This window comes from Cynocephalus volans, chromosome 2 (assembly GCF_027409185.1).
Source record: "Cynocephalus volans isolate mCynVol1 chromosome 2, mCynVol1.pri, whole genome shotgun sequence".
Taxonomy (NCBI): domain Eukaryota; kingdom Metazoa; phylum Chordata; class Mammalia; order Dermoptera; family Cynocephalidae; genus Cynocephalus; species Cynocephalus volans.
The window spans coordinates 113480561-113498715 of NC_084461.1; the positions used below are offsets into that span (position 1 = coordinate 113480561).

Consider the following 18155-nt stretch of genomic DNA (forward strand, 5'->3'; position numbering starts at 1 on the left):
CATGCCGCACTTCTAGGGGAGAAGTCCAAGAGTGGGTCTCAACAGTGATATTTCTCTCACATTTGGGCTGAGAGTACTTAAAGTACCAGGCAACATTGCTCATCAGTCTTCCAGTAGTTTCTTTTTGCTAAAGGACAGGCTGGGACCCTTGGTATTCTGTCGAGTGAACGAAGTCAAGGACATATAATATTCTTGAGTGTGCTTGAGGTGGACATCCATCTATCCCATTCTACCTGATGCTGCAACTGGCCATCGTGGTTATGTGAGAACAGGATTATCATGCCATATATCCCAGTCCTTTACTCATAGTACTAAGCCTGATGAAGAGAGAGGTACAACTAGTTAGGATTTCATGAGCTAATGATAGGAACGAACAGTGAGGCCAGGGTCCAAACATTTGGAGGAGGGTAAAGAAGTTTCAGGCAGATGTTCTGCTAGCGTATTAGCTTGGACCCTGAGCAGCAGCTAAGGAACCTCTTTTTTATTTAGTGGCAGTTCCAAGTAGAAGGATTATGGAGAGCTGAGAGCTACACATTAAGCCTGCTAAGGTTCCCTGATAGGTACAACCTGAGGGACATATGCCTGTTGACCATGGTTTTGTATCTTTGATTTATCTGTTTTGGGTCCTTTTATTTGTCATTCAGCTTCTCTAAATGCTGGCCTGCTCTTGGAATAGCCACAATGCCAGTAGAGGAATAAAATCTAGTATAATGAAGAATGAGTACTAATTAAATGCCTGAAGAGAATTAGAGTATGGCGATTTTGTCCCAGAGAAGTGAGTGATAGGTGCGGTGATACAGCACTGGGCATACCCTCAGCATGCAGTGTTCTCTGCATTTGCTTTTGTCTTGGACTTGGGTACTGTGTAGAATTATATAGGTACCTGGAATTTTTGAAAAGGGTTCACCAAGAGCAGTATATGAATTAGGATCTAAAACTAAAGAGTTTTATATCATGTAATCTTGGAAGCCTGAGTGTGTGGAGCTGAGAATGATTCATAGTAGGGGGTTGAACTGGGCCTCCTTGGCTAATCTGAGTGTGAAGATCAATATGCAGGTTCACAGAGACCAGACCCAGGGCACTTGGGGGTCAAGAGCAGGTACAGAAAACTCTTTGATCCACCTGGTCCAGATAAATAGGTTCTGTACAGTGTGGGTCATCATGTCAAATTGGCATCATCAGATGATCCGGAAGCCCAGAGTCTGCTTAATATCATCAGTAGTTCACCAGTATTATGCCAGAGTAGAATGTCAGACATGAACTTTCTTGATGAGATGGGACTTAATTAATTAACATTCCCTCTAGAGCCTTGTCAAAGATGGTCCTTAGTTGCATGAGGTACTCCTGTGCCTAACCTTTGTGGCCACATGACAGCAGCCAGGTCTAATCGTGCTTCTACCCTCCCCCAAGTAAGTCCTCTAGCATGAGGTTCTTCTGGCATGTTATTGCTAGAAGGCGTGTCCCTTGTACTCTGATCTTTAGAAAAGGGTGTTTATTCAGGTTCTTAGTTGCTTGGAATAGGGCCACAGGATCTGGTGTTGACTCTTTCTTGTAGACTTATAGCTGTGATGGAAGAGTAGCCTTCCTCCACATATTTTTGGATGTCTTTCGTCAGAAAAAGAATGCATTATCAACTTTGCGGTTCTATTCGTGACATCTCCACATTGAAAAAGATCCATATTAGGCCTTTTGGAATCTTTCTCTGAGTTCAGAAGCCAGTTGTAAAGAGTTGACCAGTTTTTCCTGTTGGCCAACTTCGGACATTCCCCATCTGTAAACTTTAGTTTTTCATTTGGTATTGTGTTATGCAGCTCATGGACATCATTGATTAAATGAACTAAAATTTGTATGTGCCTCCTGTAGCAAATCAGGACACACATTCTTATAATGGTTTGGAGAACAATATCTCTTTGAAATGTGTGGCTTGGATTCTGAGGTCACATTGTTACCGTATTTCTTATCTCTGTAAAGATCTGTTTATTTAGTTTAGCTTTTATTTTAAATGTACTTTTCTAATATGCTATTATATAATACACACAGGAAATTCAGTACTGCAAAAAGCATGAAACTGATGTGGATTGTGAATTTATATACATAGTTTCATGTCAAATAAGACAAAATTTACATTCTATATGGATGAAACACTTTAATAATGGTATTAGAATACAGAACCAACACCATTACAACAGATAACGTGAATTAACTTGTACATATTTGTGGGAAGATTTTAGATAGTCTCTGGAATTTCTAATTCAGTGAAAATAGTCATATTAAAGACATCTTTTGTGCTTCTCCAATACTCTCATACATGATGGTGAGCATGCCAATGACACAAGCAATATGGAAGGGAAATTGACAATATTCAGAAAAATTACAAATATTATTTACTTTTTGACTCAGCAATCTCATTTCAAGGAAGCTGTCCTAAAATTACACCTACAAAAGTTACAATATTTGTAATGGCAAAAGACTGGAGAAAGCCTCAATGGCCATCAGTACAGAGCAAGTTGAATAAGTCATATTGTCACACAACGGAGTAAATGCAACCATAAAAGGATGAGGATTTCTGCATAATGATAGGTTGTGATCAGCAGAATACATAAAGTGAGAAAAGTAAGGTGAAGGTCACTGCATATAGGAAGCTATGTTTTGTAAAATAAACAGGAGAAAAATATAAATATATATGTATTTCTTATATTTGCAGAAAGAAACATTGGGAGGATGAACGAAAAACAAATAAAAATATTATTATAAATGTACTGGTAAAGAGGGTGGAAGGGATAAGGTTTTCAGAGTATATCTTTTTACATAGTTTTAATTTTTAAACCTAATGTTTTACATATTTAAAATATAATACATAGTTTAAAACAAAATAAAAGTCATTTGTCAATAATGGAGGTTGTTGCTGCACAAATTTCTCACTTTGAAAACTGGTTACTGAAGAAAAAGAATTAAGCATTTATCTCACTTAATTGTACAAATTATATCAGAATAATCATACAACTCCTATCAATGAAAGAATACTTTTATATTAGAAAAATGGAACTCAAGCAATTACACAGTAAAAAACCAAATAACCCAATTAAAAAATAGGCAATGGAACTGATGGACATTTTTCAAAGGAAGACATACAAATGACCAACAGGCACATGAAAAAATGCTCAACATCACTAGTCATCAGGGAAATGCAAATTAAAACCACATTGAGATATCACCTCTTCCCAGTTAGACTGGCTATAATAAAAAAAAAAAAATCAAAGAATAACAAATGCTGGTGAGGATGTGAAGAGAAAGGAATGCTCCTACACTGTTGCTGGGACTGTAAATTAGTACAACCACTATGGAAAATAGTATGGAGATTTCTCAAACAACTACAGATAGATCTTCCATATGATCCAGCAATCCCACTTCTGGGTATATACCCAAAGGAACGGAAATCATCATGTAAAAGGGATATCTGCACTCCCAGGTTCATCGCACGATAGGAACCAACCTAAATGTCCATCAATGGATAATGAGATAAGGAAAATGTGGTATATATACACCATGGAATACTACTCTGCCATAAAAAAGAATGAAATTCTCCCATTTGCAACAACATGGATGAGCTTGGAGAAATTTATGTTGAATGAAATAAGCAAAGCACAGAGGGATAAATGCTATGTGTACTCACTCTTAAGTGGGAGCTAAGAGAGAAGAAAAGAAGGAAAGAAAGACCGCAGAGGTGTGTTAGACTTTCAGAGGGAGAGAACACACCTAGGGATACCAATTGGAGTGGGGAAAGGAGGATGGGGAGGGAGGTCAGGGATAATTAGGGGGATAATTGGGTGGGGGACACAGGGTATAATCACAACTTGTGGTAATGGGCATGCTGCCAGTATGGATCTGGCCATCACATTAGACATGAGTGGTGACAACTTGCTTTGTACCCCACAAATATTCATAACCAAAAAAAAAAAAAAAAGAAAGAAAGAAAGAAAAAAGAAAAATGAGAGATAGTAATGTAGAGAGAATGACAGACTTAAGGATCTATCATTTTTCAACCCTATAAAATAATTGATTCAGGCAAGGATTCACTAATGGATGCTAAAATAATTTATTGAAAACTAAACATTCACAGAGGGCCAAAGTACCACTTGTGAAGTAGCACATCACAAGGGGAAAAACATAACCAGACATTACCACCTGAAGCCAGTAGTTAATTTTATCATCATCATTAGTCATGTGTTGTCTAATACACAACAGCCAGATATCATGTTTATCGGTACATAATACAACGTAAAGTACACAGCATCACCTACGAAGTATTCTTACCCAAAATGTTTAACCTGAGACTCAACAAGTGTTTAGTTCTAATTGCCAGTTTACACAAAATACTGAGTGCAGAAAACGCATTAAAGGAGAAGAGGGAGAAGCAATCAGACCAATGCAGAAGGTGGGACCCTCTACAAAACAACTCACCTGTTCTCTTTAACGAGTAAATCTTGGGAAAAGGTAAAGAGGTTGTGTTAGAGACTATTTTAGATTAAAGAAGAACTTAGACTTTAGGCTTGAATTCATTCTGATTTAGAAAACTGTAAAAGAAATTTTGGGAGGAATTAAGTACCTAGTTACATGGACTAAGTATTAGATGATATCAAAGACCTGTTCATTTTATCAGGTGTGATCATGGTATTGTGATTAGGTAAATATACTTTTTTCAGAGATGTACCTTGAGGCATTTAGGGGAGAAGTGCTGTGCTCAATTTATTTAAAATAGCACAGAAAAAAATATAGATGATACAAATTTAACTTAAGCTTAATAATGATTAAATCTTGGTTGGGTTACTTGTTTTCTTGCTGTTAAGTTATTTGAGACCTTTGTATATTCTGGATAGTAATTGTTTGTCAGATGTGTATTTTGCAAATATTTTCTCCCACTCTGTTGGTTGTCTTTTTGCTCTGTTAATTGTTTCTTTTGCTGTACAGAAGCTTTTTAGTTTGATATAATCCCATTTACTTTTCCTTTGGTTGTGTGTACTTTTGGGGTCATATTCATAGAGTTGATGCTCAATCCTGCTTTCTGAATTGTTTCCCTATCTTTTCTTTCAGGAGTTTTATTGTTTCAGGATGTATATTTAATTTTTTCATCCATTTTGAGTTGTTTTTCTTATATGGCAAGAGGTATGGGTCTAGTTTCATTCTCCTACATATGAACATCCAATTTTCCCAGCAACATTTACTGAAGAGGCAGTCTCTTCCCCCGTGTGTAGTGTTGGCACCTTTGTTGAAGACCAGATGGCTGTAGGTGCATGGATTGATTTCTGGATTCTCTATTCTGTTCCTTTGGTCCATGTTTCTGTTTTTATGCCACTACCATGCTGTTTTGGTTACTATAGCTTTGTATTATAGTTTAAAGTCAGGTAGTGTTATGCCTCCAGCTTTATATTTTTTGCTCAGGATTGCTTTGGGTATTCAGGGTCTCTTGATATTCCATATGAATGTTAAAACTGTTTTCCATTTCTGAGAAAAATGTCATTGGAATTTTGATGGCAATTGCATTGAATCTGTAGATCACTTCACATAGTATGGACATTTTCACAATGTTAATTCTTCCAATCCAAAAGCATGGGATAACTTTTCATCTTCTTGTGTCCTCTTTAATTTCTCTCAACAGTGGTTTGTAGTTCTCATTGTAGAGATTTTTCACATCCTTGTTCACTTTATTCCTAGGTATTTTATTTTTTTGGTGACCATTTAAATTGGGCTAGCTTTCTTGATTTCTTTTTCTGCTAGCTCATTGCTGGAGTACAGAAATGCTGATTTTTGTGTGTCAAATTTGTATCCTGCAACTTTGCTGAAATCACTTATCAACTCTAAGAGTTTTTTTGTAGAGTCTTTAGGCTGTTCTATATATAGGATCATATCATTTGTAAACGGGGACAGTTTGACTCCATCTTTTCCAATCTGGATGCCCTTTATTTCCTTCTCTTCTCTGATTGCTCAGGCTAGTACTTCCAACACTATGTTGAACAGGAGTGGTGAGAAAATAAATAAATAAATAAATCTTGGTAATGAATATATGGTGGAGGTGGGTCAATATTTTATTATTTTTACAATTATGTATTTTGGAAGTTTTTAATTTAACAGAAAAATAAAACAGAAAATTGCAACAAAGAAACACCAATTAGTGTGACTTCCCTGATCCCCTTTCCCCTTCCTGACAACAAGGAGAGAGTTAGAGCTGGAGCAGCTACCTTCAATCCATAAGCAGAAACCCCAAGATTAAGTTGGCAGAGTCATGCCAACTTTAGACTACCTGCCTACCAAGGAAAAAAAATTATTATAATTAAATAATTGGAAAAATATTTCAAAATTATGTCATAAATTTTCAGAATGTATTAAGATGGGATGTATACTCAGAAGTCCCACTCTCCACCTCACATCTTCAAGACTAAATCTTCGACCTTATGAGACATGCAAGAGTGGGGGCCCATGGAACCATTCATTGCAACTTTGAGCATTAATTTCTAATAAAAGTTGCCAAAGAGTTTCTTTGATTTATCTCACTAATGATCAAATGACTTACCTCCATGTAGGTGGCTTATAAAATAGAAATGAAGCTGCCCTGAGGACTCTGAGTCAATGGTAAAAATTTACATAAACATCTTCTCCAAACAATAAATATCACCAACATTGAGGAAGGGGAAGTTGTCATAACCAGAAATATCTGGATACACGAAAGCTGTTTTCAAAACCTATGAATAAAATATTTTCTTGGCAGAATCCTGACTGCCATAAATGTCTAGGCATAGTTTTTAATGAGCAGTAAAAATGATAGTTAAATATTTCATTCGTTTGGGAATTGTTCTCAAGACTATTATTACAGGATCACTTATTTGGTGCTATAAAAATTATATATTTTAAGAAGTGTTTGATGTCTCACATATAGCAATGTTAATAGCTCCAAACTCCAACAGCACTCCTCATCTTTAATCTTGAGTTTGCTTCATGAGTCCTCATGTGAAATGATATTCTGGGCAATGATTATCCACTAATACAAATAAACATTAGATTGCAGGGGTAAACTTCCAATCAAATCCCAAGTTATTATCATATCCTAAAAGCAGTGATTAAAAACAGAGAAGAATCCTGTACCTGTAGAATTGTGAAATGGATGAATCCTGCATTTAGCATTCTCACCCTCATGTTCAGAGCCATCCAACTCCTTCATATATTCTACTTCACTTCCATCTCCTTTCCTAAGCTGCAGTTTCCTTCCCAGCTGCAGTCTAGGTGCTCAGAGATTTTTGGCCCATTGCAAACACCCATCGTGATGTTTTGGCACCAACATAGCATCATTTGAGATCCTTCTGAATCTTTTGCTTTTCACTCAAACCTCCCCTAATCTAAATGGTCATTAGTGTAGAATTGCATCTGAAGACTTCTGAAGACAACTGATTTGACAGCACAGAGTCAGAATTCTTAGGTTACTGTGACAAGATCCTGTGGGCATAAGATGAGTCAGTGCCCATAATATGATGCTATTTGTTCAGTCTTACTTTGATTTACTCACTAAACAACTCATCCTCAACAGAACTGAAAGTGCAGAGGGGGTTGGAAGTGGGTTAGAGAAGAGAGTCTAATCAGAAATGTAGAAGGCGTTGAGGAGTGCATAGATTGAAAATAAACTTTTTCTTTTTGCATTGATTTGAATTTTGCGACAATATTTTTATTTTCAAATGACATTAATGAAAAACATAAAATGTCTATATTTCCTAAAGGGGAACTTGAGTAATACTGCACTGTCCCTGATCAGAAGTAATGTTAACAGAATGCATGTGTTAATTTCTCTTTATTTTAGTTAAATGATAGATTTACTCATTTGCAACACTCTTACTGTCTTTCTCCCATTTCACAATAATTAACTACTGTTACTAAACATTATATCCATTTTACTTACCTGTCTTTGGTAGTATTTGAAAGTGAATGCGCAATTTCTGGACAAAATAGGAATAGACACATGGACTGATACATGGATTCACACAATACTGTTAACTGTCTCAAGATTTTCATTGATTCCCTCTTCCATGGTGAAATTTCAGGCATAAAATTGGTTTGGGCCAGTATAAATTTTGGCAACATATGCCTGTAGTTCTTCCTAATAAATCAAACTGTCTCATATTTATGGTGCCAAATATATTTTAGACTCATTTATATCAGTAGTTGCTAAAAATTTAGTTCCAAGCCTTGGGATGTTAAAAGGTCCACGATAAAAAAAAATAAGTGTAGCATAATTAGTTTTTCATGAAGTTAACCTTATTCATTTTACAACACCATCCTTTATTATAACATTATTTCCTTCCTTCTTTTTAATGTTGAAATAAATCCTTTCCTTTATAAAACAATGGTGACAGTAGATGGTAATTGTTATCATGTGTGCTTAATGTTTTCAATTTAGCAAAATGAAAAGATGACAAACTTATGTCTCTTACCCATTTTTCCCCCCACTGTGGGAGGACAGATTTACTGTTATTGGAAATTCAGAAGTCTGCGACCAACTGCTCCATATTCTATTCTGTGCTTCAAATGTTGTTTTATAGGAGTCAGCTGAATAAGACTAGAGCTAGAAGAGAAAATAATACAGTTTCAAAGATGCTTTTCAAGTTGTAAACTAACTTTTCAAGTTGTAAACCACTTGATACTACTACTTTAAAAAAAAAAAAAACTAGAAAGATATTCCTGAACTGAAAAGACCAGATCTTCTGACAAAAATTTATAAAGCCTTTTTTCAATCTACAGGAAAGGGTTTTAAGAGCCAATGTTACTTTGGAACCCTTCACTGTGACTTCAAAGTAATCATTTTCAGATTGATATGTCAGAGTCTGTCTGTGGAATGATCGAATGATCTGTTTTTTCTTTTATTGAGAAATCTGAGGTCAGCTAGTACCCAAATGCAGAACATAACACAGAAGAAGAGAGAAAAGACTGACAATGTGAGGCAATGCTTAATTATTTCAATAGTGCAATTAACCACTTATACAAACTTAAAAGCAGAGAGCTAGGATTGTGGTGTCGGCTAGGGAAAAAAAAATGCTATTTTATAAAATTTCCTTTTCATATACAATTTTGTTGTTATGCTTTCCATTCACCTGTTTCCTCTCCACCTACAACTCCTCCTTTAGAATCCTTAGTTTGAAGTACCCATAATTCTTTAAATAAGCTAACTGGAAAAACAAACAAATGTTGTTCTTTTTAAGGAGAGAGAATAGTCATCATTTTATACTTTGTTTTTATTTTTAAATATGGACGTGAATATTGACTTAAACTCTCGAATCAATATTTTAGGAAAATTTTGTAAAAAGCACTGTCTAGTTACTCTAAGGATACAGTTCCAATATAAATGTAAACACCAACCTATCAACATAAGTTCAAAAACACTTTCTGTAAAAAAAAAAAAAAAAAAAAAAAAAGAAAAGAAAGAAAAGAAAAGAAAAAGACCAATTTTGTGATGTTTTATAATGAGTTCTAATATTATTTTCTCTCACACAGTATCATTCTTGGATCCATCCAAACCATAAATCTATTTTGTGCCTCTCTGTCTCTAGCCGAGTTCCCATCAATTGTTTCTTGATTCAATGACTGACTTCTCGGGCATCACTATTCTACCTTACCACCCTCGCCAGGGCCTCCGTGCCTCCCCCGGCCCCCTTCCAACAGCCGGGTTCCCCTGCGATCCCACGCCATGCCTTGGGGATCCCTGGCTTTCCTTCCATGACACTGTCCTGTTTCCAGCCAGAGGCCCCCGTCGCGGGCCTCGTCCCTGGAGTGCGAGGTGGCCAGCGCGACACCCATACCCTGGTGGCGTGGCGGCCGCGCGCCCAGGCAGCAGCTGGCGAGAGGACCCCAGGCTGCTCCAGCTGCCCTGCGGCCAAGGCTGGGGTTGGCCCGGAGCCTGGAGGCAGGAGGTAGGTGGGCGACACCCCCTGCGGTTCGAAGGACAGATACAGCAGCCGCGAGGACACTCGCAGGGGACGCTCCTTGCAGTGGGCGCGGGGCTTCCCCGGGAGCCGGTGAGTCCGAGGGGAGCTGCTGGGCGCGGGGCGGGGGCGGCACGGCGCTGTCCGGGAGCCCGCGGGCCCTGGGGCCCCGAGCCGGGGCGTGGCCGCGACACCCTCGGTGGTTTCTGGAGGGCGGAGCCAGGAAGCCGCTGCGGTTCTCCGCCGTCGGCACCCCGGCCTCTCCCGGCTCGAATCCAGCGTTCAGGTCACAGCCGCGGGAAGGACTACCCCGACGAGGACAGCCTCCGCCCCTGGACCTACGACTTCTGAGAGTGGCGGGGTTCGTTTAGGGTCGCGAAGGCGCCGAGGACCGACCAGCCCTCCCGGGACCGGGCTGGAAAGTGCCGAGAGCCCGCGGGGCGCCGGCCGCTGTCGGGGGCGGGAGGCGCGGGCGCTGCCCCGGGCGCGTGGATTCGGAGGCCCCTGCCGGCATTTCTCGCGGGCACCCGGGACTTTCTGCTCAACAGCCGCCCGGCGTCCCAAGCCTTAGCCCCAGCACCCCTGGGGGCGACCTCCTCGGTGCAGACCTCTGATTCTGTTTCGCGGGATCGCACCCTGAAAGACTGGCACGCAGTGCAGGTGCCAGCATTAGCAGCGAGGACTGGAGGTCTCCGTGTTGAGCCGCGCCTTGAAGAGACGGACGCTGGTAGCTCTGGCCTCAGAGCTGCCCTCGAGCCCTGCGGCGCCCATGCTCCCGTCGTGGCTCACAGGACTAGGGGCTGGAATGGTCTTCCTGTACTTGGTGCAGAAACTCCTGTTCCCTTACTTCTGGGACGACTTCTGGTTCCTGCTGAAGGTGGTGCGTTTTGGAATTCGGATGGAGATGTACAGACAGAGAGGGGAGCTCGTCACTGGGCTGGATAAATTCCTGAGCCATGCCAAGAGGCAACCTCAGAAACCTTTCATCATCTATGAGGGAGAGATTTACACCTATCAGGATGTGGACAAAAGGAGTAGCCGAGTGGCCAACGTCTTTCTGAACCATTCCTCTCTGAAAAAGGGGGACACCGTGGCACTGCTGATGAACAATGAGCCCGACTTTGTTCACGTGTGGTTCGGCCTGGCCAAGCTGGGCTGCGTGGTGGCCTTCCTCAACACCAACATTCGCTGCAGCTCCCTCCTGAGTTGCATCCACACCTGCATGCCCTCAGCCATAGTGGTGGGCGCAGGTAGAGTATGGGGTGTGGTCTGCTTATGAAGAATGGCAACCCACCTGTTTTCCTGCCCTCCTTTTCTTTATAATAGTTCATAACTAATACTGTGCGCGTGTGATGCAGTGTGCATGTTAAGGGTACAGAATCGTTTTACAGTTCTATGACCGGCGGTTTAACATCCCTCTCCCCTTTCAATCACTTTCACTGTTGTACATTAGTAAATATCAACACAGTTTCAGGTAACTTTTATGAAATCTCTGCTTCCTACCATTTTGGGAGGGGGTCAGTTTTACTGCAATTGATACCTTCAGTGAATGCAAGAACACAGAGAAATAGAATGTGGTCAGTTCTAAATTTTATCAGCTCTGACAAAATGTCTAATGAGCAGAAAAGTTATCTTCACTTCATTTTGGAATACCAAAATGCCTCTAATAGTTGCTTTATCAAGATGACTACATTTGCAGAACAGATATGTTTAATCTCAAGGGCATGAATTCCTACCTTCATGTCTGCTCTTATTTTACAGAATCTGCAAGCTAGGATTTGTCTAACAAGGTTGGGCTCCCACCTGCCAGCCAGTGGGCGGGCTCTTGGCAGTCTCTAGGCCTCTTTCTCTCTCTCCCACTGTCTCCTCTATGCCTCATTTTGTTTCTTTCAGTAAGTTCTACCCTTTCCCTCCCCCAACCTCGGAGTTAGGATGGCTTTGGATACACACATTCACACTAAACTACGAAGAAAAATCTTTGGTTTAGTGCCTAATTAACAAAGAACCTAGGAAGATTGTTGCTTAACAAAATGGAATTGAAGTATGAAAAATGATACATGGTGGGTATAATTTAAATGATTCATATATATTCTTCTTGCCTGGGGGTAGGAAGGTATGAGGGGGGAGGATCTATGGCAAGGACCTTAGTGAAAATATTTAAGAACTTTAGATTAATAGATACATGCTGATACCTCATATAGAGTTTTAAAACTCACAGAGCAATTTGGAAAAATAATCGACCTTTATACACCTGTGATCTCTAAAGTATAGAGCTTTCCAGGTATCCTTTATCATACAATATTTGCACAACAGACAAAAATGAATTGGTCAACATGCAGAAAAATGGCTAGTACTTCGAGGCTATTACTCTTCCTAGTGTCTTTTGTCCCTCCAGCCTCAATTTGTCTCTGATAAAGTGGCAAAATGTTTACTCACAAGCACTGATTTTATCTTGTTTGGGCTATAGGAGTGAAGGAAACAGAAAGTTTCCATGTGTATTGTTTATTTAACACTTATGCAGGGACCAGTGAAAATGTAAATGCAGCAGGAAAAAATGATCAGCGTTCATCTCTGGATAGTCTAATTAGATTGCTGAGTTTCTGGAGCAAATGTAAGCTCCAAACTATGCTTAAAAAGATGATAAAGACATTTCCTTTTGAAGAGCAAACTAAAAGACCACAGTATCTCTGAAAAGATTTCTGTGGCCCTGTGGTTGAGGCCAATCTTAGAAGCATCCCAAAGCTGGTTTCCTGAGGGATTCCTCTTAAGTGCGTCCGACTGGTTACCTCTCAAAATAGAGCATTCAAACTTTGCCGTTGACTGAATTGTTGCTTAATTAGGACCAATTAATTTTGCAGTTTTATTTGTGCCAGCTTTTCCTTTGCTTGCCAATAACTAATTGCATTATTTCTTTGTTTTCATTTTTAACAACCAGTTTTTGTATTAAAAAAAAAAAGAAAGAAAAAGCCACTTTGGAATGCTAGAGTTTTAAGCCAGACTATTTTGTCGATTTGCTCAGAAAGTACATAGCTGGAGAAATCAACCTTAAATACTACTAATAATTCTTTTTGGCATACCTCCAAAATATAATTTGCATATGTTTTTCAAAGATGGTACAATTCTGTTTTGATTAATTAATAGATTTTTTTGCTAAGATGTAGCTTAGTCATAGTCACTTTTGTGCATTTAAAGCTGTTACCCTGAAATGCTGTGTTCTTGGTGTCTTGAGTGTCAACGATGAACAGTATATACATATTGTTTTAAGAACTTTAAATTTCAGAGTTCTTAGATTCTTTCTGGATATTTAGGATGGAGATGTATGATTAAATCACTGTATCCCCACTGTATTGAGGTGGAAAGACAAATCAAGTGGTTTAGACAGAGATAAGCCAGGCAGACTTGGATTTCATGTATGGTCTGCCACTTCCTAGTCATGTGATTAAAGATAATATCATCAGCTACCCTATGTCTCACTTTATGTAGCTGTAAAATGGTGATAATACCATCTACTTCACAGCATAATTCTGAGGATTAAATGACATATCTTTGTGAAGTGGCTAGCTCAGTGCCTGATATATACTAACGAGATGGTTAGTTAAAATAATCGCTTTTAAGATTATAGAGTTAGCACAGGGCTTTTAATAAGGATCTCATTTGCTGCTACAACCTAATTTGGTGTTAGCTATAAGAAAGATTAATATATAGTTTGTTTGAAATAGGACCTTGAACACATTATTTTCATCTGTTTTTGAAAAATTATATTTTTCTTTTTTTTGGCATTTAATTCTTTTTCCTTTTAAGTGTACATATTTGTGGAGTACAGTGGGTTGTTCCATGCATGCACATATTTAGTGATCCACTGAGGGCAAGTAGTATATTCATCACTTGAACATTTATCTTTTCTTTATGGTGATTATGTTCGAGATCTTTTTTTCTAGCTATTTAGAAATACAAAAGAGTATTAGCTATATTCAGCCTAGAACACCAGAACTTATTCTTCCTATCTATATGTAACTTTGTGCCCATTAACCCACCTCTTCCCCTGTCCCCACCCTCTTACCTTCCCAGACTCTCGTAGTCATAATTCTACCCTCTACTTCTAAGAGAACCACTTAAAAAAAAAAATTCTAGCTTTTATAAGTTATATAGAACCAGTTCAAAACAGGTTTTGTAGGCCAGGCCAGAGAATGTCCATAGTGATAGGTGAAGTTTCCCTCATGGCTGGTGTATGATAACTGTCTTCAGGAATAAGCCAAAGGATAAGGTGTCAGCAAAGCCACCAGGCAAATGTTATTCTTGTTATTGTCACTAACAAAAATATCAACAGTTGCTATTTACTCAAGGTTGGCTTGGTACAAGGCACTCTCAGTGGTTCTGAGAGACAGATGCAGGGCTATATTTTTGAAACTGAGACGAAAGAAATTAAGTAACTTGTTTAAGGTAGCACAGTTTAGAGGTTGCAGAGCAAGGACTCAAAACCTAGTCTCTGATTTAAGACTTTGTTGTACTATTTAGTCCAATTGTTTCTGGGACTGTCAAGTTCATTTTGATATAATTATGAAAAAATGCATTCAAGTTATATAAAAATATTAAAATAAACATTGCCGAATATTAAGACATCAGGTTTTTCATACACAGATAATTAGACAAAATCAAAATGTTTATAAACTATTATTCCCTTCCCAGATAGGCTGAACTCTCAAAAGTACTTGCAGAATTTTATATCTCTGTATTTTGGGTTAGAAGATGTGTCAAGTGACATTCCAAATTTTCCTAGTAAATTTCAGCACTTATTGAAAATTAAATTGTTTTAGATTAAATCTAGTTCTCTCCCCCCAATTTTACATCTCTGATATAATTAATTGTGTCTGCTTCCAAGATTATTATCTACCAATCTATGCTTTTCTCTTTACTTAGAATAAACAGAAAAATGTTGGGATGCTTGTATATCATTGAAAAATTGTATGTAATTATCTCTATATCCTTTGACGTGTTTAGCCACAGTAATAATACTCACATCTATTTTAAAGTACCTTAGAGACTACAGAGTGTTTTTACACATTATTTTTGTGATCCTGACCATAGCCACAAGCAGTAAAATTTAACCTTTTTTTAAGGATGGAGAAAGCATGTTTATAATGGGCAAGTAATCTACTCCAGCTCACATAAGCATACTTCAAAATGTTCGTGGGAGAATTTGTGCTATCCTTCAATTCTGCTTTTCTGTGAGGTACCCTCATACATTTAGCTAAGGCAACGTGGGACCGGATTTCCTGATGCTAAATCATAAAAGCCTGCTGGGTCATCTCTGTCTTTGTCTTCCTTTCTGCTCCTCTTGGTTCCCTCATCCCCATCTTCTCCCTTCCCTTCCACTTTTCTCCCTTGTTCCCCACCTGTTTTTCTCTCTCACCTTCTATCCATCAACCTTCTATGAGTACCTTTTCCACTGAACTCCCCTTGCCTCAGGTGCACTATGACTATTTACAGTGACCAAACAGAGTCATAAATTTCTCTTAGCCAATTCGCAAACAGCTATTGGAGCAGTTTTGAGGAATAGATCAAGAACTAGGTTGTAAGCACTTTGAGCTCAGGAAGTTTGTTTTGTTCACTGCTAAATTCTCAGGACTTAGAAGAAAGGAGATATTCAATAAATACTGCTTGGATGAATGAATGAATGATCTAAGAAAAAACTGTCAGGTGTGTATGAGCACTTGGCAATTTCTAATTTACTTGCATATTTTTCCTAATAAATTGTCCACTCTGCTGTCCATTTGGTAGCTGGTTTTGAGAGACATGGTTGACATTTCTTTGTTGCGTTATTTGATGTCAGTGCTATTGACCATTAAATCACCACTCCCAAAAGGTCCAAAGTGCTATAGGCACACAGAATTTACTTTCACGTATGTAGTTTACTCTCTCTTCTTTCTCAGTACACCGCATATTAATTATAAATCGATGACTGAAAATAACTATTCATATTATATTGTACTCTTTTACTTTATGATTTGATAGTATTATATGACTCAACACATTTTGAAGGACTTTGGGATTCTCCTCACAGGCAGTAAAAATCCTATGTCTTTTCTATAAACACACAATAATGCATGCAGCCTCGCCCTGTTAGTTTTCATGAACTTTTGCATTCTGACTGTGCAGAGCAAGAGTTCTGGTTAACAATAGAGCCATTGAAATTCTCCAAATGACTTTCAACTATAAAGGCAACTCCTTTTTAAAGACCAAGAGGAAGAGTTAGAGAAAAAATAAAGACCCTTTAAAATTTCATAGAAAGTCCCATGTATTCACATAGATCAAATAAATGGCTCGTGAACTTTTATTATCTTATCTTTGTACTATGATATCCTTACATGATAATCTATTTCAGTTTTCAGGACGTTTCTAAATTTTTACTTGTATTTAGTAGAATGTCTGTTTTGCATTTTTTGTTTTCATCTTAGATTCAGCTGGGTCAAGGATTACCTCTGTTCTAAAGCAAACAATTGATTTTGATAGGAAGTTTAAGTGGCTTCATGGTTGAGTAGTTGGAAAAGACAGTGTTCTAAAAACTGATGCATGCATGGTTTCTTCTTTAGTGATCATGGGGATGCCAGGCCCGAGGTTCTTATTTATAATATTTGCTGAACTTGTGTATACTGTAAGGGAATGAGGCTTGAATACTGGCAGGAGCAAAAACACTTTAAAGGGAGGTTCTTTCTCCTCAAAGAGGTGGCAGAGCTAAATGGGAGAAATACACATCTTGGAGTCTGACAAACATGGGCTTTAATCCTAACTCTGCCATTAACTGACTGACACATAGTCGATAATCAATGAATATCATTGGTCCTTGTGTGAATTAAATGTAAAGGACCCAACCGAGTGCCTAGACCATAGTGTATATTCAATAAATCATTGCCATCATTATTTATAATTGCACAGTAGCAGAGACAGACACACATAGCCAAAGACCAGTCTTTGCCCGGGCCACTGTGTTTGGGATTTGTTGCAGGTGCAGGACTGTACGGAAGGAGACCCAGGCAATGTGTTACACAATCTTAGTGAATTGGCCTCAAGCAGCTGTCTTCTCTCCCCAGTCTTCACTTCCTTCTCACAGATTCCAATTCCTGATCCGAGGAACACAGAATAAAACTAAAACTTTATGTAGAATCTTTATTTACTTAAGGAAAGAAATTTATTTTTGCCACAACTGAACATGACCTGATAGATGCATGAGAAATTTGATTCGTAAATCTTGAAATTATCTTTGCAAACACATGAAAAATCCAAAAGGAACAGAAGTGGGCTTAATAAACTTTTTGCTAGGATAAAGTTTTTCTGTGCGGTTGAGGAGACTTCAGATGCCTTCATTAGTGTCACATTACAGGCTGTCCATACACATATTTTGATTTATATTTTTTTCTAAGAATACTATTAGGTTTTATTTTATATCAATAGGAGATATACAGGATAACAAAAGCAATGTGAGATTATCTATTACTTCATAAATAATACAGCTTAAAAAGTAAATCAAATAAGCTATATTCTCTAGTAGTCTGTGGTCATCATTGTTAAAGCCCAAATAATATCCACTAAGAGGGAAAACAAATCAAATACTTAATTTCTAAATTACATCAGAAAAACGCACTTTTTGACTCACTTGATTACACAAAAGACTTTACAGGAATGATGACATTTTGTTTCTTTTGCATTCCATGGGGTGCTGGGTACCTTAACACAATATTTCCTCATCGACTCCCACCTTCTATCTACCTTCTTTTCCACCACTAAACTCCTTGTGAGCAGATGACATTTTCTCCTACATAAATGGTTAAATTAAGAAGATCTGGTTCCATTTTAGATTAACTCTACATAATTCTCACCTCAACAGTTCTTTTGTTATCCTTGCAGCAGATACTACCCGAGAAAAGTATCCCTTTTCCTTTCTGAAACCTGAACTTCAACTCAGACCCTGATCTTGTCAGGACTCCAACGTCCCTCAAACCTGAAGACACCAATTCTTCGGGCTTTCCTACTCCTCTTCCTTCTTTTCTCTATGGCTTTGGTTCAGCCTAGGACCTTTGGTCCCATGGCTGCTTATGGAGGTGGAGGTTCCACTCTGCTCAGCCCACTCTCACCTGCCATTGTCTCATTTTCCCATGGATCTCACTGCCTTTTCTGGAAGGCATTCTTTTTCTCCTTTTG

General features: G+C 38.5%; 1 protein-coding gene across 1 annotated transcript in view; it reads left to right on the forward strand.

Moving 5' to 3' along the window:
• Window positions 1–10728: 10728 nt before the first annotated feature.
• SLC27A6 (solute carrier family 27 member 6) overlaps window positions 10729–18155 on the forward strand; it is a 77656-nt gene continuing 70229 nt past the window's right edge. Inside the window, exon 1 of the mRNA XM_063087843.1 lies at window positions 10729–11209. Coding sequence (XP_062943913.1) covers window positions 10729–11209 — 481 coding nt within the window. The remainder of the gene's footprint in view (window positions 11210–18155) is intronic.